The sequence below is a fragment of the Salarias fasciatus genome, chromosome 11 (genome assembly GCF_902148845.1).
Source record: "Salarias fasciatus chromosome 11, fSalaFa1.1, whole genome shotgun sequence".
Classification (NCBI taxonomy): domain Eukaryota; kingdom Metazoa; phylum Chordata; class Actinopteri; order Blenniiformes; family Blenniidae; genus Salarias; species Salarias fasciatus.
The window spans coordinates 33,894,700-33,917,183 of record NC_043755.1 but is presented as its reverse complement, the minus strand read 5'-3'; the positions used below and the strand labels follow the sequence as shown (position 1 = coordinate 33,917,183).

General features: G+C 49.2%; 2 protein-coding genes across 5 annotated transcripts in view; both read right to left on the bottom strand.

Annotated features, from left to right (window-relative positions):
• Positions 1-2,698: 2,698 nt before the first annotated feature.
• On the bottom strand, positions 2,699-14,673 carry LOC115396180 (coxsackievirus and adenovirus receptor homolog). 2 transcript variants are annotated; one of them, XM_030101893.1, is made up of 6 exons: positions 14,572-14,673; positions 12,774-13,139; positions 12,318-12,590; positions 10,268-10,355; positions 3,518-3,575; positions 2,699-2,916 (listed from the first exon to the last, which is right to left on the bottom strand). In XM_030101893.1, exons 1-6 carry the CDS (start codon positions 14,621-14,623, stop codon positions 2,887-2,889), a joined length of 867 nt encoding a protein of 288 aa, XP_029957753.1. In that variant the 5' UTR covers positions 14,624-14,673; the 3' UTR covers positions 2,699-2,886. The 2 variants fall into 2 exon arrangements, with proteins under 2 accessions (XP_029957753.1, XP_029957754.1); XM_030101894.1 differs by lacking the exon at positions 10,268-10,355.
• Positions 14,674-22,074: 7,401 nt separating this feature from the next.
• trim33l (tripartite motif containing 33, like) overlaps positions 22,075-22,484 on the bottom strand; it is a 42,383-nt gene continuing 41,973 nt past the window's right edge. For all 3 annotated transcript variants that reach the window (XM_030101868.1, XM_030101870.1, XM_030101869.1), the window contains one exon: positions 22,075-22,418. In XM_030101868.1, coding sequence (XP_029957728.1) covers positions 22,218-22,418 — 201 coding nt within the window. In that variant the 3' untranslated portion in view covers positions 22,075-22,217. The remainder of the gene's footprint in view (positions 22,419-22,484) is intronic.

Below are 22,484 nucleotides of genomic sequence, written 5' to 3'. Positions count from 1 at the left end.
AAATGTGGGAAACTCTGAGATTTCCATTACGCAAAGGGAGAGAACTCAAACCAGAGGCAGAGGAGCGACTCCAGCCTGTTCCACCAGGAGAGGGAACTTAACCTGTGGTCAGTTCCCGCAGTAACACACTCCGTGACTCTAACCTGGTCGGAAGCAGGTTTTTCTCAGTCAGCCCTGAAGTTTCTCTCTGGCTCCGCCCCCTTTCAGCCTCACCCGCTGTTCCATTTCCTCATTCTTTCAGTCAGCTGGCGAGTTTTTGTGTAGCTGTCAAAATGTCATGTCCTTTTCTCAGCGATCCTGCAGATGAAGGAGCGGCTTTACTGCAGCGGGAACTGAATACTCGTCGGGAGATTATTTACAGACCGCGCCGAGATGTTCTGGCGTTTCCGGACAGTTATCTTTTTGAATGGTACCGCTTCACGGCTCAATCCATACGCTGCATTCACAATCTTATCCGTCCATACATTTGCCACATAACCAAACGCAGTCGCGCACTCACATCCCAGCAGATGTTGTGTGTTGCGCTGAGGTTCTTCACAAATGGGAGTTTTTTATAAAACACTGGAGATGCAGAGCACTGAGGAGTTTAACTCACCACCATCATTACACCACAGCAAATGACACACATTTCATTTTGTCTTCTTTATTTCCTACAAAAAAAAATAGAATAAATAAAGGGTTTAGTTCATGTTCCAATAGTGAACATAATTCACCTGTGACCATGAACCCACCTGCAGCTTCTGCTCCAGTGTCTCAATTTCCAATTTCGTCTTCTTCATCTGGAGGTCCAGATCCTGCTGTTCTTTAAGGAATTTCTCTTTCTTGTGAAGTAAGTGGATTTTGTAATTTCTTTGACTGGTAACTGGGAATACATAGAGGACATTAAATTATCCAGCTGCACATGAACTGAATGAAATGAGCCTCTGGTGTTTACTGAACATCATCTCACAGTGTTGATCTGTGATGTGGGAGTTGAGGGACCATCCTGCTGCTGACCAGCCAGGATCTGTTAAAAAGAATGACAATGTTGAATATTTCAGTGTCGGCTAAACGTCAAGCTCTATGTTCCACAGGAGTGTTCAGAATTTTAATGGGAAGAGAACAATCAGTAACGTACCTCCATATGACTTTCTGGATCCTCTGTGAAGGCAGCAGACACGGTTTCATCCTCCTCATCCTGGATAAATGACATCTTTCAGTATATTTTTCCAAACTAACATTTGGCAAAAATATTCTGAGTATTTCCTGCTGACAGTTTCAGGTTGGTTGTAGCATGAAGGGGCTCCAGCAGCAGAGAGAACCTTCACAATCTGGGCCAAAAGAAGAAAAGGACATGAAAGACAAAATAAATATTTGTATCAATAACATTTTTTAAATATTATACTCAAATAATAGATAATATTAGATTAAATAGGATTAATTATTTAACATAGCATGATATAGATGTGTGACATAAAACAGCTGCACAGTCCATCAGCCACTTAGTATTTATGCTACTTTACAATGTAAAACATGCTTAAAAAGATGAACCTCAGTGAGATTATGCCGAGGTCTTTTGAACAATGTTTTTATATTTCATCTTTAGCTGCTGCCATGTGACGTCTTCCCCGCGGGATTACAGCTAAATGAAATACCTTAATCTGTGACCATTCAAACTGTTTCCCTGTAATAATATTTAATATTCAATAATATTCTGATATAAAGGACTACATTTAAACTCATTGACACCGGCAGCAATTTCCTGCCACGCCATCTCCCTCTCCTTCACTGCTGCAGCGGTGTTGCATTTTTTTCTAAAAATGTGTTCCAGCTTCCATATGTCGCTCTCCGCTTCTCTGTTGCCATGGTGACTCGTCGAATCGGTGCTCCATTGATGCTGGCTTTTTATAGTTGTCGTTCACGTGCTAAACTCCAGGTGAAACTACTTGAAGTTGAGTAATCCAACTCAAATCAGCTGTTGTGGAAACGAAAACCAGGCGTTTCCCTTTCAGAGGAGATCAACACAGAGTTCAGGATTTCACTCAGAGTTTTTTCAACCTGCTTGGTGAAATAGACCCTGGTGAACTCCTTAACTTCCTGCAGCCCCTCTAACTCCAGGACCCCACTGGACCATGTGGGCTGACCTCTGACCTGCCTGACTGGAACATAACATCCACATCCTGTTCTGAAAGCTGGAATAGCCGTAAATTCAAAACGGAGTGAAAATGTAACTTCAGCAAAACTTCACCTGCTGTGCTATGAGGTGAGCGGAAACTGACAGATTTATGATCATATTTAAGTGAATAATGAACAGTTTTATGATATTCATTGGAACTCATATTCCAGCCAATATAGATACATAGATAGATAGATAGATAGATAGATAGATAGATAGATAGATAGATAGATAGATAGATAGATGGATAGATGGACAGACAGACAGATTAATCATTTTTAAATGACAGATGGCAGAAATACGCTGAGCTATAGTCTCCAGAAAATGGGGACGGGCCTGTTAGATGCTTCAAATTCCACATTTGTGAGTGTTTTCTGATGTGAAAGCTGCTCCACTTAAAAGAAAAGATTCAGATAAAGCCATTTTGTGCATTAAATTGGTGATTTTGTGTGTTGATTATGATGTAATTATATATGAAATGTGATTATTTGCAATTGTGGTCAGAGTCGTTAATTTGTTAAAAAAAAACTTTAATCGGTTGACAGTATGGTTTATTTGTACAAATGTTAAAAAAGAGAATGACAAAGACAAAGTGATGACTAAATAAAGAGACAGGAAAAAGTTAAAGCAGGTTAATAGATGAATCAATGGATGGATGGATGATGGATAGATGGACGGACGGACGGACGGACGGACGGATGGACGGACGGATGGATGGATGGACATCAGCCTCAAAGTCTTCGCCTCCTCTTGTTTCCCGTCTGAAGATGAGAACCTGCTGTTAGTTTCACAAATCTACAAAGTGAGTTGAAGTTATGTGACATCATGTTGTGACGTCATGTGGTGTGATGTCATGTGGTGTGACATCATGTGGTGTGACGTCATGTGATGTAAACAACGTGATGTCATGCAATGTGACGCCATGTGTTGTCATGTAAAATCATGTTATATGATGTCATGCGACATCATGTTGTGTGATGTCATGTGATGCAATGCCATGTGACACGTAATGTGATGTCACGTAACATGATGTTATTTGACTTCCTGTCATGTGACGTCACGTCATGTGTTGGGTCTCAGGTCAAAGGTTTTCTTCTTTTACGTCACACATGTTCCAAATTTTGTCACAAACATGAAAAATTTCAACTCAAAAAGTAGAAACATGGTGAAAAGCAAACAACATCCAGACTGACGGTGAGGTGGCAGAGGCTGCTGTTGGTGGAGATGTTTGTGTTTTTATTGTAGTCAGTGGAGGTGTGACTGCTGTTGCTGATGTTTTTTGTTAATGGTGTTGTTGTTGTTGAAGCTGTTTGTGTTGTTGTTGCTGTTGGGTACATGTTGGTGTTATTATCTTTCACTGACCTCTTCCTCTTGATTCCCTTCAGCTCCTGAATCCTTCACTGCTTTTTCCTCATTGTATCTGTAATCAATGAGTCAAAGTAAACACAGTCAAGCTCAAACATACAACAAACACAAATGCAGTATTTGAAAAGTCCTTTGCGAAAAGTGAAACTGAAAATTTCTTGGTAAATAAAGTCAGTCACAGATAATTCTCCAAAATGCAGCTGGTGTTCCTGACTCGAATGGATGGATGGGATTTTGAAATTGTTTTTCTGTGATTTAAATATCAGCAGATCTACTTTCAAAGTCAAAGTCAAAGTCAAAGTCAGTTTATTTGTCAAATATGCCATACATAAACACATACAGCACAAATGAAATTACAGTCCTCTCGGACCCACGGTGCAACAAACAAATAAATAAAATAATTTACTAATAACACAGTAAAACACAGAAAAGTTCAGGCCTGAGGTCAGTGGCGGGGGGCAGAGACAGGGAGTAGGGGCAGAGCAGGGAGGGAGTTTAGCTTCCTGACTGCCTGGTGGAAAAAGCTGTCCTTGAGTCTGCTGGTTCTGGCCCGGAGGCTCCGCAGTCTCCTAGCCGACGGCAGCAGGCTGAAGAGGCTGTGGGCAGGGTGAGTGGGGTCACCTGCGATCCTGGTGGCTGTGCGGGTGAGGCGGGTGTTGTAAATAGAGGAGAGGGAGGGGAGAGAGACACCAATGATCTTCTCGGCTGCTCTCACAATGCGCTGCAGGGTCTTGCAGCAGGACACGGTGCAGGCGCCGTACCACACCGTGATGCAGCTGGTCAGGATGCTCTCTACAGTGCCTCTGTAAAAGGTGGTCATCATGGGGGTCGGGGCTCTCGCTCTTCTCAGTCTACGGAGGAAGTAGAGCCGCCGTTGAGCTGTTTTAGCCAGTGATGTGGTGTTGGTGTTCCAGGAAAGATCCTCAGAGATGTGCACACCCAGAAACTTGGTGCTGCTCACTCTCTCCACAGCAGCACCGTTGATGGTCAGTGGAGCATGCTGGGAATGCTCTCTCCTGAAGTCCACAACAATCTCCTTCGTCTTCTCCACGTTCAGGTGGAGATTGTTGTCCTGACACCACGTGGCCAGGCGGCTCACCTCACTCCGGTAGGTTGTCTCATCGTCATTGTTGATGAGACCCACCACGGTCGTGTCATCAGCAAACTTGATGAAGAGGTTTGAGCTGGATGAGGGTGTGCAGTCATGGGTCAGCAGAGTGAAGAGGAGGGGGCTCAGCACACATCCCTGGGGGGCCCCCGTGTTCAAAATGATGGTGCCGGAGGTGTTGCTGCCAACCCGAACTGCCTGTGGTCTCCCTGTCAGAAAGTCCAGCAGCCAGTTGCACAAGGTGGTGTTGAGTCCCAGCCGGTCCAGTTTGTAGATGAGCTGCTGGGGGAGGATTGTGTTGAATGCTGAGCTGAAGTCGATGAACAGCATTCTGACGTATGAGTTCTCGGTCTCCAGGTGGGTCAGGGCTGAGTGGAGAGCAGTGGCGATGGCGTCATCGGTCGAGCGGTTGGACCGATAAGCAAACTGGTAGGGATCCAGAGTGGATGGGAGGGCAGACTTGATGTGCTGCATGACTAGCCGCTCAAAGCACTTCATAAGGATGGGGGTGAGTGCGACCGGGCGATAGTCATTGTAGTGGGATGGAGACGGCTTCTTAGGAACCGGGATGATGGTGGTGGCTTTGAGGCATGTGGGGACAACAGCCTGGCTCAACGAGATGTTAAAGATGTCAGTGAAAACATCAGTGAGCTCCTCAGCACAGTCTCTCAGGATACGACCAGGAATATTGTCAGGACCTGGGGCTTTCAGTACATTGGTCCCTTTGAGGAATCTCCTCACGCTGTCCGGGGACAGTTTCAGCACCTGGTCGTCAGGAGGAGGTGGGGCTTTCTGTGCTGGGGTGTTGTTGTCGGCCTCAAAGCGAGCAAAGAAGTCGTTCAGTTGATTCAGCAGAGAGGTGGAGTTGTCACAGGTCTGTGGAGCGGGCTTATAATCCGTGATGGTCTGGATCCCTCGCCACAGGTTCCTGGTGTCTCTGCTGTCAGTGAAACGATCTGCGATCCTCCTGGAGTACTGTCTCTTGGCCACTCTGATACCTCGTGACAGGTTAGCCCTGGCTGTCCTTAGGCCTGCTTCATCCCCAGCTCTGAAGGCAGCATTCCGAGCCCTCAGAAGTCTGTGGACTTCCCCTGTCAGCCATGGTTTCTGGTTGGCGTGAGTGGAGATGGTTCTGGAGACCGTGACGTCGTCCATGCATTTCCTCATGTAAGCAGTGACGGTCTCTGTGTACTCCTGGAGGTCTATGGTGTCATTGAAGGTGGCCGCCTCTCTGAACACACTCCAGTCAGTGGTGGAGAAGCAGTCCTGGAGTGCCGCTGACGACCCCTCTGGCCACACACGGATTGTCTTCTTCGCTGGTCTGTTGATTTTAACCAGCGGCCTGTATGCTGGCAGGAGCATAACAGTAGTGTGGTCTGAAGCCCCGAGGTGGGGGAGGGGGGTGGCTTTGTAGGCACCACTGTGTGTAGTGAAAACATTGTCCAGGATATTAGCACCTCTTGTGGGAAAGTTAATATGTCCATGGAGTTGTGGAAACACGCTCTTTGGGTTAGCGTGGTTGAAATCTCCAGCCAGGATGAGGAAGGCGTCAGGATGGGCTGTCTGCTGCTCACTGATGTGCTGATAGAGTTCATTCAGTGCCCCACTCCTGTTGTTGGTGGAGCCAGGGGGGATGTATATTGCTGCCAGTAAAACAGCTGTAATTTCTCTTGGCAGGAAGAATGGGCGGCACTTGATGATCATAAACTCCACCAGTGGTGAGCAGTGTTTACAGACGACAACGGCGTCACGGCACCAGGCGTCACTGATGTAAACACAGAGCCCCCCGCCGCGAGTCTTCCCCCCCTCGACGAGCGCTCTGTCAGCCCGGTAGCATGTTAGCCGCTCTAGCTGGATAGCACAGTCCGGGACGCTGTCATTGAGCCATGTTTCCACGAAGACAAGGACACAGCACTCACTCACAGTCTTTACAGATGTCCGAAGAAGGCGGATGTAATCCAGTTTGTTATCCAGCGAGCGCATCCTGAAGCTGAGATTTCTGAACAGTCGCATCATCCTGTGGCTGAAATAACCGTTTTTTTTTCTTTGTTTGTTTGTTTTTTGCTTCGGTCTTGTCGACTGTATTCCCATCTTCCTTGATCCTCTTGGGAAAAGCAAAATGCTGCCGTACCGCCGCTGGAAACCAGACGTAGCAGCCACAACAGTAACGTCTTCACCTGCCGCTGCCAGGTTTGCCTGAGTCTGCTGGTTAGCTGGAGTCAGAAGCAGGCAGCGCCTCCTCCCGTTTAAAAACGTTTTCCTGATACAAATTTTGCTAAATCAATTTAAATCCTCCCTTGAACGTAGATTTTTAACCTATTCAGGATATAAATCCTTCCATGCCTAATAAAAAATATTGCATACTTAAAAATCAAAATTCTTCACTGAGACAGAATTCTAAAACATCTAATTTTGTTTTGAAGGTTGACTTCATTAAAGGTGTGAGATATGGTTTTTCTATTTGCTTTGAGTTCCGGGTGGATCATCAAAATAACTGGTGGGTCTGTTTGTCAATCATTCTGCTGAGCTGCTTTCGTAAAGCAGTTCTACGTGCTCGCTCCCAGTAAGGTTCTGCTTATTGCCCATGCACATTCAGAGTGTTTATGTCGTCGGTGAGCTTCGGTTTCAGCCAGTACCTACCGATGGCGAGTCCGACAATGAAGCTGTAACTGTTTCGGAAAATAAGCTTTATGAGCGAGGCCGATCGCAGAAACTGTAAACAGAGCCGTGCACGCCCGGGGAAGACGAGGTCACGCTTGCACGCTTCCACCATTGATAGGCGTTTCCTGGGAGAAGCAGGAGAGCAGGGCGGATGGTCTGGCGCATGGTCGTTTTTCAAAAAGTGAGTAACAGACGTTTGGCTTCGTCTTTTCGAGAAAATCCTGTATTTCACCTTTAAGGTCGTCGTCAGCTCAGATGTTCTGCTCACTGCAGGTTGGAACCAGAGGTTCTTCGACTTCCTCTTTTCTTTCTTCCATATTTAAAATCTTGAAGTCCAATGTAGAAACCCACCGAGCCGCTGGCATGAGGCTGGAACAGCAGGTAGACGTCTTTTAGGGTGCTTTCACACCTCCTAGTCCGCTGCAGTGGTTCGGTTTGGACATAAATTATTCAAAAACGTCGCAGCTGTCAACGAGTTCGGTTCATTCACACCTCTTGTTTTTGCAGATGAACTCTCCACTATGACCCTCCTGCCCCTTGGTGGTGCTGTTCACACAATAGTGTGTTTTGGGTGAAGGAAGTGAACCCTGATTGGCCAGCATGTGTGATGTAATGCGCCGCGCGGCTTGCTACGGAAGCCTCCGCCGACCAAAAAGCCTTCTCCACAACAGAGCGGACCGGACCGAGGCCGGTCAACGTTCACACCAGCAGCGGACCGCACCGAGACCGCGCCGAGACCGCACCAAGACCGCACCGAGACCACACCGAGACCGCACCGAGACCGCACCAAGACCACACCGAGACCGCACCGAGACCGCACCAAGACCGCACCGAGACCACACCAAGACCACACCGAGACCGCACCGAGACCGCACCAAGACCGCACCGAGACCGCGCCGAGACCGCACCAAGACCACACCAAGACCGCACCGAGACCACACCAAGACCGCACTGAGACCACACCAAGACCACACCAAGACCGCACCGAGACCGCGCCAAGACCGCGCCAAGACCGCGCCGAGACCGCACCAAGACCACACCAAGACCGCACCGAGACCGCACCAAGACCGCACCGAGACCGCACCAAGACCACACCAAGACCGCACCGAGACCGCGCCAAGACCGCGCCAAGACCGCGCCGAGACCGCGCCAAGACCGCGCCAAGACCGCGCCGAGACCACACCAAGACCACACCAAGACCGCACCGAGACCGCGCCAAGACCGCGCCAAGACCGCGCCGAGACCACACCAAGACCGCACCGAGACCACACCAAGACCACACCAAGACCGCACCGAGACCACACCAAGACCACACCGAGACCACACCAAGACCACACCAAGACCACACCAAGACCGCACCGAGACCGCACCGAGACCGCACCAAGACCGCACCGAGACCGCGCCGAGACCGCGCCAAGACCGCGCCGAGACCGCACCAAGACCACACCAAGACCGCACCGAGACCGCACCAAGACCGCACCGAGACCGCACCAAGACCACACCAAGACCGCACCGAGACCGCGCCAAGACCGCGCCAAGACCGCGCCGAGACCACACCAAGACCACACCAAGACCGCACCGAGACCGCGCCAAGACCGCACCAAGACCGCGCCGAGACCGCACCAAGACCACACCGAGACCGCACCGAGACCACACCAAGACCACACCAAGACCGCACCGAGACCGCACCAAGACCGCACCAAGACCGCACCAAGACCGCACCGAGACCACACCAAGACCACACCAAGACCGCACCGAGACCGCGCCAAGACCGCGCCAAGACCGCGCCGAGACCGCACCAAGACCGCACCAAGACCACACCAAGACCGCACCGAGACCACACCAAGACCACACCAAGACCGCACCGAGACCGCACCAAGACCGCGCCGAGACCGCGCCAAGACCGCGCCAAGACCGCGCCGAGACCGCACCAAGACCACACCAAGACCGCACCGAGACCGCACCAAGACCGCACCGAGACCGCACCAAGACCGCACCAAGACCGCACCGAGACCACACCAAGACCACACCGAGACCGCACCGAGACCGCACCGAGACCACACCAAGACCACACCAAGACCGCACCGAGACCGCGCCAAGACCGCGCCAAGACCGCGCCGAGACCGCACCAAGACCGCACCAAGACCACACCAAGACCGCACCGAGACCACACCAAGACCACACCAAGACCGCACCGAGACCGCACCAAGACCGCGCCGAGACCGCGCCAAGACCGCGCCAAGACCGCGCCGAGACCGCACCAAGACCACACCAAGACCGCACCGAGACCGCACCAAGACCGCACCGAGACCGCACCAAGACCGCACCAAGACCGCACCGAGACCACACCAAGACCACACCGAGACCGCACCGAGACCACACCAAGACCACACCAAGACCACACCAAGACCGCACCGAGACCGCACCAAGACCGCACCGAGACCGCGCCAAGACCGCGCCAAGACCGCGCCGAGACCGCACCGAGACCGCACCAAGACCGCACCGAGACCGCACCAAGACCACACCAAGACCGCACCGAGACCGCACCAAGACCGCACCGAGACCACACCAAGACCACACCAAGACCACACCAAGACCGCACCGAGACCGCACCAAGACCGCACCGAGACCGCGCCAAGACCGCGCCGAGACCGCGCCAAGACCGCGCCGAGACCGCGCCAAGACCGCGCCGAGACCGCACCAAGACCACACCAAGACCGCACCGAGACCGCGCCAAGACCGCGCCAAGACCGCGCCGAGACCGCACCAAGACCACACCAAGACCGCACCGAGACCGCACCAAGACCGCACCGAGACCGCCTCCTCCAGGAGGTCTCGGTACGGTTCTTTGTCCCGGACCAAAACTAACTGGTCCGCTTTCACACCAGCGCGTACCAACCGAACCTGCAGGAGTCGGGGACTCTAGTCCGGTTCCAGCGGACCACATGCTGCAGGTGTGAAAGCAGCCTTACTGTTACCTTCTGATGACGAAGAAGAGCACTATGAGAGGAATCACGGCCACAAGAACGCCACGGAGCGCATCAGCAATCAGCTCCACTGCTACACCTACAAAAACAAGAAAACAAGATAGAGACAGAGGGCCTGTTCACACCGTGCATTGACACATTGACATAATTAACGTCTGGTTGATCAGATTTGGAACCGTCGTGCTTGGCGAATGTGCCGTAGGACGGTGGAGCAGCAGGAAAATGCGGAACACATAGATGTGATCACTGAACAACAGTCCCCAACAAAACCACATGAGAGAGCAGGGAGGTCCCTGAAGGTCTGCAGAGACTCTGTCTTATGGCAGTGTGGACAGAGGAGACTCTCCAGCAGAAGCCAGAGGACTCAGAACGGCAGTGAGCCGTTGAGGCTCCGCCCACACTGCACCGTGATGCCACCCAATTCTGATGTTTTTGTTCACGGTATATCAGCTCCGTTCTGTGACGTCCGCGCCATTGTGGGACTGACGCCCCGAATCTGCTGCAGATCATCATTTTCTCACAATTATGTCGGCTCTTATTGCACAACCACAGAATTTTCACGCCTTCCTTCTTGTTCTTGTTTTTCTGGTTCTTGTTGCTGCTCACTGCGCTCCTGACGGTGTGTTTCCACCGGACGCGACGCAAATTTTTCGCACGATGAGATGACATACAGAGTCAATGTAATGACGCGGTTGTCGCTCAATCTTGAGCGGCGGGCGGCGGATGGCGAGCGATGACGTGGCGAGCGTTTCCAATGAAAAATTCACGCGCCCGTAGGCTTGCACTGCCACTCGCCGCCTCTCGCCGCTTGACGATCACCGCCGGAAGCCCGCCGCTTCACCGCTCCACGCTTGTCGCTCGAGTTGAAATAATTGAACTTTTCAAGTGAATTCGCGCCAGGACAGCCTATCAGCGTGGAGGTCTTCACAGACGTGCTGACTTGCAGGGCTCCGACCAGGCAGAACAGTTGGTGTGATGCCAAGGCGAGCGGCGAGCAGCAAGCAGGGTGCGCACTCTCATGTGTTCACCGCTTCTGGTGGAAACACAGCGTCAGCCTGAAGCTGGAACCGGCCGTCCGGGCGCAGCTCCTGCAGAAGACGGTGGAACTCACCGAGCTCAGACCGCCTCCGGAGGGCAGCATGCAGCCAGAAGCGAAGCCGGACCGGCGCCGGCGTGAGAGCGGACCATCGACAGACCAAACGCACGGACAATTCCCTGCAGTTACAGCAGCTGCTGGTTTGGGGGCGCTGTCAGTCGAAGTGAACACTGACCAGACAGGCAGAAGAAGAAATCCGGCTCATCCGATTGGTGAGGACTGAAACAGGAAGTCCCGCCCCAGCCACCAGCTAGCGGTTAGCGGCTGACGGCTAACCACAAACAGTCGTGATTTATAGTCTTTTAACCATCTATCAATGAGCGTCTCTCCTTCCAAACCACTCCATGTCTGACCTCTGACCTCCAGACAGTTTCTAACTCTTTCTTTGTGCGTCTGTTAAACGACACTCCTCTGACTGATCATTTGCAGTTGTTCCATTGAGGTTTTTTTCACTTATTTTAAGGTGCTTTCACCTTTTCATTGTCACAGTTTTATTGGTTTTAGCAGTTCGCACTCTGTTGCTCTGTGCTAATCTTGATCATCCCAACATGTCTCTGACGATCAGACGATCATTGCGGAGCCGTTGGTCTAGTTGGTTGGTTTGGCTGATGAGTTGAGTTGATCGGTGGTTTTTCGGTTGCTGTGCTCTATCGGTGGTTGGCTTTGTTAGCTGGTGGTTCATGTAGTAAGTTGGTTGGAGGGTTAATTGGTTAGATAGCAGTTTCCATCTGAAACAAGAGCAGTGAGCTCAAAGAAACTTGAGTAAACGGAGCAAAGTTACTCATTTCATTAATGTGATCAGTTATTGTTGAAAGTAGTCAGATTACCATCACATTACTTTAAGTCATGTTTTTTCTGGGTGTTTTTTCTCTCGTGTGGATTAGAAGAGGAGCAGCAGAGCAGCAGCTCCATGCCTGGACGTCCCCACATTCAAATCAAACGCACCTTCCAGACCTTCCACCTTCAGGCTGAACGGCTGCGACGTCGTCCTCGCCTTGGCCTTCAGTCGACACGTGTAGTTCCCAGAATGCTCTGCGGTCAGAGGGCTGAGCTGGAGGGCGGGGCCAGACTCTGGGAGGGCGTGGCCATCTCTGAACCACGTGACCTCCAGCCGGTGGGTGGCGCAGTGTGACGAGCACCTCAGTGTGACTGCTCCACCTTTTCTGAGCTCTGAATGATTTCCAGAGCTGCTGATCTCCATCTGGACCCCGTCTGAAACTACAGAGAGCGTTTTCCTTCCATGGTCATTGTTATTACTGGACATCAGGAGACCAGGCTGCAGAGCGGCGGGCAGATAGCCGGTAGATACCCTCATACCCTTCAAGATGCTCTATGATCTGGATGTTAGAGGAGGAAGATGCTTTATAGTCTGGATGTTAGCAGAAAAATGTTATTTCTCACCTTTGACTGTGACTCCTGTTTGGTTTGTAAAATGTCCCACAGTATCATTAGTTTCCATCCTGAAGCGGAAGGTTCCCCCATCATAACTCTGGATGTTCCTGATCTGTAGAGTACAGACTGTCTCCATGTCTCCCAGGTACTGAAAACGAGATGTTCTCTGTATTTCACTGTCATATACAGTCGGGGTTTCACCGTTGCAGATCTGATGGTTCCTGCACCAAACGACTCGGACGATTTTCAGGTAAATGGTCTTCCTCCAGACAGTGACAGACGTCAGGGGTGTGAAGCTGCAGGGGAGGGTGAGGGTGGATCCTTCGACTGCACAGGTGGAGGTGAACGGATAGATGATATTTGGAACCTCAGCAGCTGGAAAAACAAGAATCAGGACGGAGATAAAGAGCTGAAAACGCTGCTGGAGGAACGATACAGAGAATTCATCTCAGGAGGGTTTCTGTGAAGGCTGCTGGAGACGGACGTCACTACTGAACAGACCGACATTGAGATAACACATTCATCAGGAGTGACTGAACTCCTCCATCATGTTCCACTCAAATGTGAGCAAAGAAATGTCACAACGCCATATTAGTGAAAAAAAAAAATAATAATAAAAAACACCAGGTTGATCTAATAAATAAAGTTTTCTCAGAGTATCTCATCTGGGAGCTCAAGAGAGTTCCCGGGTCAGGAAGATGTCTTATTGCAGCAAGATTTACTTTCTCTTGTGGATTACAAACCCTGATTAAAAAAGGAGATTTTGTTATGACCCAGAGCCACACGGGACCACACGGGGCCACACGGGACCACACGGGACCACACGGGGCCACACGGGACCACACGGGACCACACGGGGCCACACGGGGCCACACGGGACCACACGGGACCACAAGGGGCCACACGGGACCACACGGGGCCATTAGAGGGCCACCCCGGCCACTTGGCCGGATGGGGCTATGCTTGGCCATTCTGGGCCTCTCAGGGTAATTTTGGGACTGACCTTGATGAACTGGCATGACTCAAAAGAAAATAGGAACACGGATGAAAGATGGAACTTGTAGATGACAGGAATATATTTTGTTGAGACAGAAATGACTAAATAGAAACATTTTAATTCTCAGACAATTTCACAGAATTTAGGCAAAACTGAATTGATGTTGGTTGCAAACAAACTGTTGACTAGACTGAAGGAGAGCGTTAACGGAGAGAAAGATCATTAAACTCTGACCCGATGTCGGGTCTGATCTGTCCTGTGAACTAAAACCAGTATTGAACAGCAGGGTCCAGAGATAGCAGTGAACCTTTTCGTCCTCTGCTGAATCACTCTGAACGTGTTGGCTGAAATATCGACCAAACCACGAAGCACAATTCAAAAACAAGCAAGGAGGAATTTAAAAGCCTCTGGATCACTCTGACAAACTCACTCTAGTGTCATTAGGTGGGAAACAGAACAGAACAGAGACCAATGCAAGAAATATTTCATTTCCGTCCAAAAAAAAGAGGAACTGAATAAACACACAGCGACGGAAGTATGGAGCTCTCTGTATTCGGTAAAAATCTTTTTGCTGTTCCTGAGAGGTGAGGAGCAGCTGCACAGTAAGAGGTGAGAGGAAACAGCTGAGCACTCAATGATCAGCTGGCTTCTGCGTTATGCAGAGAAGAAACGCGTTTGAAAACTACTGTTGTCCAAAAAGAAATTCACCAAGAAAAGTTCATCCTTGGCAGTGGAGTGACCATATATGGTCACTTGTTCGAACACACTGAGTTTCTGGAGGAACCGAGAGGAACGGCTGCCGGGCCTCACCTGAGAGCAGCAGCCAGCAGCTGCAGCAGGCCATCAGCGAGCGGAGAGCCATCGCCGGGTCCCGGCCGAGTCTGACGGCTTGAGGTTTCCACAGACGCTTCACACTTCCTCCGCTCTGCTCTCACCGCCTCTTCCTCTCAGATGAACTCGTCTTTTTCAGACTCACTTCTCTAAAAGCACAGAGTCAAACTCAACACGTAGGATCTCACTTCAGCAGCCAACCACGTTTGGTACCGTCACCATTTCTTCAAAGCTATCTGTGGTGGAGAGGAGGAAATGCTGTAGTCCAGGAAAATAATGTGCTAATTAATCATCAGCATCACAGTATTTCTTGTAGAAATATAAATGCCATAATTGCTCAAAGTCAAACATACACTGGCGTCGCCAGGTGAAGACAATCACACACTCAGGTGAAACATCGGGACAGGAAACATCAGACACCAGGAGGGGAAGACAAGCTGCAGGAGCAGACAAGACAGAACCTGCTCTGTGACACATGAACTGTTTTCACCATCATCCCTACAATCTATCATCTAGACATGAACAGCCTCAAGGGAAGAGCAGTGGAGATGTAAAATACCTTCAGACGATCTGCAAGAAGAAGTGAAAGCTGGTGTTGGTCTCCTCTGGTGTTCGTTCCAGTTCAGTTCTGAACCTCACTCAGGTCTTGAGTGGGAAGCTTCCATGTTGGACAGAGACAATTATCAGTAGATACTCATTCTTACTGCAGGTACATGGGCATCTTAATTATGTTCTAATTATATTTTGGGGGCATTTTGAAAGAGAGAGTGAATAGGCTTGTGAAAGGGGGAGCTAACTGGCACAGGCTGGATTTGAACCCAGGCCAGCAGAGGGATGTAAAGGAGACGCGCCTGGGAGCTAACCACGCCACCAAAACAACGTTCTTGGGCATGTTGATTACTACTCTAACAAGACAAGATTAATCAGACGTTCTCTGTTTCATTCTCGCCCACTCTCACACTTTGTGTCCCCCCCTACCCTCCTCTGTCTCTCTCCGTCCTTCTTTCTCTCTGTCCTGGTCTTTCAGTTTTCCCCTACTGTCCTCTTTCTCCATCTGATTCTCTTCTTCTTAAAGGGGCAAAGCGCATTTTAAAATATTAAATTATCAATTATTCACACCCACACACGTTTTCACCTTTGCCTGATGGGCAGCAAGAGCTATTTCTGCAAGATCGCAGTCGCTCCTATTTTCCTGTGCAGGGCGCTGAAGGCACAGCAATATGAGTGATTCGGGTACGAATCGCTCTGAGCCTGACGTAATGCTCCTCCCGCTGGCCTGGTAATCCTAAGTTTCGATTTGTCCGCCATTACTCCGCCAGACGCTTAGCAGCAACAACTGAGCAGTACTGAGGATGGAGCTTCCAGAAAGTAAGAACAGAACGGCTTCTAGCACTGCAGCTCCACACAGACCCACCAGGCAGGAGACACTTACATTTTACTCGAGCACTGCTAAAAGAGCGAGGAAGGAGTTCCCCTCTTCTGTGCACGTACATGGGCACGAGCCACAGACACGAGCTTTTCACTAAGCTACAGTCACGCCTAAGGCCTGCAGGGGTCAGTGTTTCGCATAAAATGAGCAAACTGCGCTGTGCACCTTTGATAATTGTACAATAAAAAGTTGTTTTATGAGTAACCTTGATGTCTTCAACATATTTTTATTTTCACAAAATGATATTTGAAAAATAGGGGTCGTCTTATAATCAGGGTCGTCTTATAATCGGGCCAATACGGTGTGTCATTCCTGTCTTCCTCCTTTAGTATACCTTGTAGTATATATAGTATTGCTGTCTATGGAGAGAAACCGTGTGATCATTATTGTATTTCCCTGTCATCTATACCGTACGAGCAGATGACCCAGGCGATGGAGGCTTTGCCGATGTCGGTGTTATCTTGGAAGGCGTGGAAGTCCTACACAATCTGCAGAGCGTCAGCCATGCATGCCTGATGCTTTATGGACTGATCTACGCTCTCAACCTGAGCTGTACAAAAAGCCTCAAGCAAACATTCGAGGTGTACCAGAAAATCCTGATGGACTTGGACTCAACCAAGCTTTCACAAAAAGTACAAGCACTGAAACTCAAAAAGGTAGCACAGTCCTACCAGGCGGTGTGATGTACGAGTGTGGCTGTGGAGGTAGGTTTAGTTTCATCAGTTTAAATGTGTTATTAGGCAGTGGTGGCTGCTGGCTCAGCTAAGATCTGAGTTTTGATAAGTTTTTTTTCCAGATTCGATGGAAATTAGTGAAGTGTTAAAAAGACCTTTGTTGTAAAAACATGGTTCAGTTCCTGCCAGTTGCCTGTCACTGTCACCACAGTAAAGTTTTTTGTAATATTAAATGGAAAATATTGCCAAAATGCACCCCTCTTGTGAATGTACACAAGTCGAGCTTTCATTTAAATATGTAATTGTGACTGGATCAAAACTTGTGTGAGGTGGTGGTGAATGTATGAGCTGAATGGGTGGTTGCATCAAAGGAATGGAACTGGCATCTCTGCCCTTTGTTTCACTGATCTGCAGTACTTGTGATGTTTCAGCCTGATTCTTCGGTGTTGTGTTACTGCCTACTGTCATGCTGGAATTGTTTTTTTTCAGAAGTATCAGACTTTTTTTGTAATTTAGTCATTCCCATGGAGCCAGCAAGGACTATAAAGGCTTACAGTGTTTTATCAGGCTCTGGATTGAGAAAAAGAGTGGGACGGCGGGCTGCAGGACGGACAGAAGTCAGACAGATAAGACAGATGAGTGGTTTATGTATACAATTCAAACAATATACTTTGTGTTTTAAATATGTACTTAGATTATTATTCATTTAGATTAATTACTTTATTAATACAGAACACAAACTGATTATGCTTTTAAAATAAATACACTTTATTACACAAATGAATATTCATCATGTAACGTTTATTAGATCAGTTTGGTTTACAATTAATTAAAAAAAAATAAATTTGTCATGTAATGAAATTACATAAATCTTAAAAATTAGGGTCAAATATTTCTGTGAGTGTATAAGTTCAATAGAGTCATACGACCCCGTCACAATGTTAAAGGACCTGTATCCTGCTTTTTCAGCTAGTCCAAACCCTATTATTGGCATTAACATGGTAATAGTTTATTTTTGGCGCTGAGGAAAAGTCATTTTGTGCCAAATTAAAGATTTTCTGGGGCTAATTCTGAAACCCGGAAGAGAAAACGCTGTTTCACTGAAATCCCGCCTCTCCCCCTGTGGACTTTGACTGACAGCTACTTCAACCAATCAGAGCTTCAAAACAAATACGCTGGCTAGCTTTAGCTCTTTAGCTCTAGCTTCTCTACACGCAAAGACACGTGAAAACGTCTTTTCCTGTTAGAAACTCACCAAGCGCAGACCCTTCAGACCCTTCAGACCCTCCAGACCCTCCAGACCCTTCAGACCCTTCAGACCCTTCAGACCCTCCAGACCCTCCAGACCCTTCAGACCCTCCAGACCCTTCAGACCCTTCAGACCCTCCAGACCCTTCAGACCCTTCAGACCCTCCAGACCCTCCAGACCCTTCAGACCCTCCAGACCCTTCAGACCCTCCAGACCCTTCAGACCCTTCAGACCCTCCAGACCCTCCAGACCCTTCAGACCCTCCAGACCCTTCAGACCCTCCAGACCCTTCAGACCCTTCAGACCCTCCAGACCCTTCAGACCCTTCAGACCCTTCAGACTCTTGCTCTTGCTGGACTGTTGCTTTCAGACGATGGTTAAAGTTTATCTCTGCAATCGGAGTTACAAAAAGCAGCAATGCTGATTGGCGAGGGCCTGTGTGTGTGTGTGTGTGTGTGTGTGTGTGGGGGGGGGGGGGGGGCTCAGGGGAGCCGTCTTCACAGTGTGACGTCAACGTGGGAAACAGAGCGTCTTCACGGTGGGAGGGGCTGCCTCTCTGAGCAGCACAACAAGGAGGAAAGCTCAAACACGCAGGCACGGAGGAAAAAAACGCTTTGGGGTGTTTTTGGTGAGAACATAGCTATATAACAAGGTTAAAACATACAAAAAGTGAATTTTGCATGATACAGCCCCTTTAAGAAAAGATACTGGAAGATATTATTCCATGTGTTGCAGAGCGTTCTCTCGGCTGGCGCCACCTCAAAAGATCCTGGCAATTCTTTGGGTTGTGATAAAGTTTTTGTGAAATTCGAACTGTTGTTGTCTGGGAAAATGTTGTGACAGGCGTTGGAGGGTAGTGTCACATAAAAAGACTCGGCCGTTCTTTTGATCGCGTCTCTTTCCCGTTTTTCCTCTTCCCACGCTCTCGACCTCTTTAGCAGGCAGCCAGGAGTCAAACTGATGGGGCCATCCTTCCCAGCAGACTAAAACTTTTTCTGACATTTACAAAAAAAAAAAAAAATTCTATACGAAAGAGTGTCCGACGTGATTCTCACTTTCTGCAGTTCAGCCTCATAAAATGCGGCATTCGAAATTTCGCCTCTTATCTCTTATTTACAGACCAGCGGTACTCTGGGGACACATTAGTTCACAATAAAATGTTCATCTGAGAATGATTGTTCATATGATTTACTGAATACGCCGTGGTATTTTGATATCCTCACAATGTCCCCCTCTGTGAGTTTCAACACTGCAGGCTTGACTTTCAGAAGCATCGTCCCGTATAAACACCTCCGCTGTCTCGGCAGGAGTTACTTCAGACAGTTTCATTGTAAAGCTGATGTGAAAACTGTCATTATAGCCATCCGCCAAATCCTAATTACGTCTACATACCACCGGGTGTTTTTCGCCGTGAAATACCGCCGCATTTTGGATTTCAAAGTTCTTCTATGGAAGCTTTGAGTTCACTCCCGGTTGCGAAGTGTCGTATGTTGTGTTTCTTCATCAGCTTTTCAAAGACCCGGTGAAAAAGTTCATTTCCCGCATCAGTTTGAATTTTAGCGGGTGTACCGCTCTTGTCTAATACTGAAGCAAAAGCAGCTGCAACTTCAGCCCCCGTTTTGTTCTTCAACGGCCTTCTTTGAAAATAGGTCTATTACGGGAAGCAGAAATTTAAACCTGTCATTGTCTTTAGACAGCGCAGTCATATCGCCAAGATCAGCCTGGAGCTGATACAGGGGACGAGCTGCGAAGCGTCCTGCGACGTTTTTACCCGTCTGCTCTTCTGCAGCCTTCTGAAGGCTCTCGGCTCCACCATGCGATCCCACTCTTCCCGGGTCGTAATACTTTCTCTTGAACACCTGGCCTGTCTGTCTTGAAGACATGTCTGATAGTGAACAGAAGATGACAGAGTGGTATGATTTTTATGAGTTTGAGTTTATTGCTCACATAATTCATATTAAAACAAAAGAAGACATGACTTCCTATGCATGGCATTGACATGTAGTCTGTATTACATTCAGTACACGATGAACACTGATTATATCGCTCTTTTTCAGTTTACAAGCTGTTACATCAGCTACAAGGGCATACAAGACATATAAATGAGAAGTGTTGAAAAAATTCAATACAAAAATAATTGATTTCACACATTGTTTGTTCAAAACTATCTAAAATCAAGTTTGAGCAGCCATACAGCAGTTTTTTCCGGTCCTCTGAAAGGCTCGTCTCTCTTACAGGCAAGTCTCCTGGATCGACACGGCCGTCTGTCTGATATACTTTAACGGGATTGACACCATTAGCAATTTCATGCTTCAAAACTGAAGCGTCAACTATTATGGGAGCCGGTTTAAAAAAACACCCGCCCGTCTTTTTTTTGTTTCTTTTCACCAAAATATCCTCGGCCGGGTGGGTAGAGACACGCGTGCTGTTTTTGACTCGGGCGATCTACTGGACACCCATAACAGTTTTTCTTTATATGGCGTTGTACGACAACTTGCACGGCTGTAGCCACGCAAGCTTTTACAATATCCAGGAAATCCCCACTGGCTGACAGTCGAGACTGCGGCAGAGGTGACCTGTACCCCGGCGTGACGTTGCCGAGTGTCCGCGGTGTCGACTCCAGCAGGCGGAGGGTCTTCAAAGCTCTTTTACCCCTCCGCCCAGTAAGAGCAGTACGGCGGAGGACCGCACGGTACATCCCACGCAGCGTCCGCCTCGTGGAGAGTCTGCAGAACAAAAAATGAATTGAAAAACGATCTCCAGTCCGACTTGCTGACCTCTTTTCCAACAGCATACGTTTTGGCTTCATTTCTTCCTCGTTGAAAAAACACCGGACTTCTTTTAAGGGTTTACGCAGCTTTGGGGAGTCGACCACCTTGAACGCCAGCTGAACTGGGGAGCAGCGCGCTTTCTCCATCCCCGTCTTAGATCTTTCTTCAGGGTGGAAATTGCGCCGAAATCGCACCAGCAACCAGATGAGAGACCTGGAACAGTCCACCATGAACGTACCACCGAGAGGACGCACTTCTGGATCAGTCCACGGCAGAGCCCAGCAGTGCACGCTCACGGCTGTCAGCACGTTCAACATAATCAGGAAGTTCTTCAATAGCAGCCTCAGACCATCAGATTCTTTTGGCGGGACTCTTAATTTTCTGTTTTTTTATTTTTATGATTAGATTTATGTGACACAGAGGTCATGACCCTCGAAGACACTCTGTGTTCTATATTCTCTCTCTCATGTTGAACTGGACTCGACGGCGCCAATTACAGCCAGCCGCAGGTGGACGGTGGGACGTTGACAGCTTTTGACCCTTGGACACAGGTACGCTTCACTCCTGGAGCCAGGCGCTAAGGCTGAGAAACACGGAATCGAACCGTCGACCCCAGACTTAAAAATGATCCACCTGCTTCGCTAACTTCGCAGCATCTTTTCCAAACCTGCCGAAAATCTGTAGAGAATGCTGAAAATGACATAAATCTAAGAAATGTGTGTTGGTGTGAGGACTCAAGTTAGCATGCTAACTAGCTAGCGTCTGGGCCTGCTGACGCTGGAATGATCGCATGAGAAACGCAAAATTGTTGCCCAGCCCAGATTCTCCCGGTCCCGGTCCCAGCCCAGATTCTCCTCCTCCTGGTCCCGGTCCCAGCCCAGATTCTCCCGGTCCCAGCCCAGATTCTCCTGGTCCCGGTCCCAGCCCAGATTCTCCCGGTCCCAGCCCAGATTCTCCCGGTCCCGGTCCCGGTCCCGGTCCCAGCCCAGATTCTCCTGGTCCCGGTCCCAGCCCAGATTCTCCTGGTCCCGGTCCATATTCTCCCAACACAGTACACTAAACATTAACACCGGGAGAACACAGTCCAAGTTCACCCAAAAGAGGTCACCAAAAGTGTGTGTGTGTGTGTGTGTGTGTGTGTGTGTGTGTGTGTGTGTGTGTGTGTGCTTCATGACAAAAACAAATCAGAGGCACCAACTAGTGGAACAACATGGAAAAAAACCATCATTTTCAGCGTTTGTCATTTCCAAGTGAACGGACGTCGTCTCCAGAGCGAGCGTGTGAACGCCAATAGGATACGAGGAACAAAACCATCGATTTCACTGGAAACTGAATAATAAACACAAGAGAAGCTGCAGCGCTGGCTCATAATTTACTTCCAAAAGAAGAAAAACTGTCAGAGCTGTGGCAGACAACAAAACCCCACGGGGAGAGAAAACACCGCTGAACGTCGGTGAAGCTGCTGAGGAGGCTTCCTGTGGGACGGAGGGACAGTCCTCCACCTACGTCGTCTTCTCGTGACGTTTCGAGTCCATGAAGTGTTTGAGCTTCTTCTTGATGTGATCCAGCTTGGAGCCGGACTCTGGCTGGACCTCCTCCTCCGGCCCAGGCTGAACCACCATCACCAGCACAGGCAGCTCCCGTCCCAGAACCTCCTGCAGCTTCTTCCTGAAGCTCTGCTGGAGGTCCTTCAGGGCGTCGTCCTGCAGGCGGAAGGCGAAGGGCTGAGCGACGGACCGCGGGACTGAAGCCGGAGCCGGAGCCGGAGC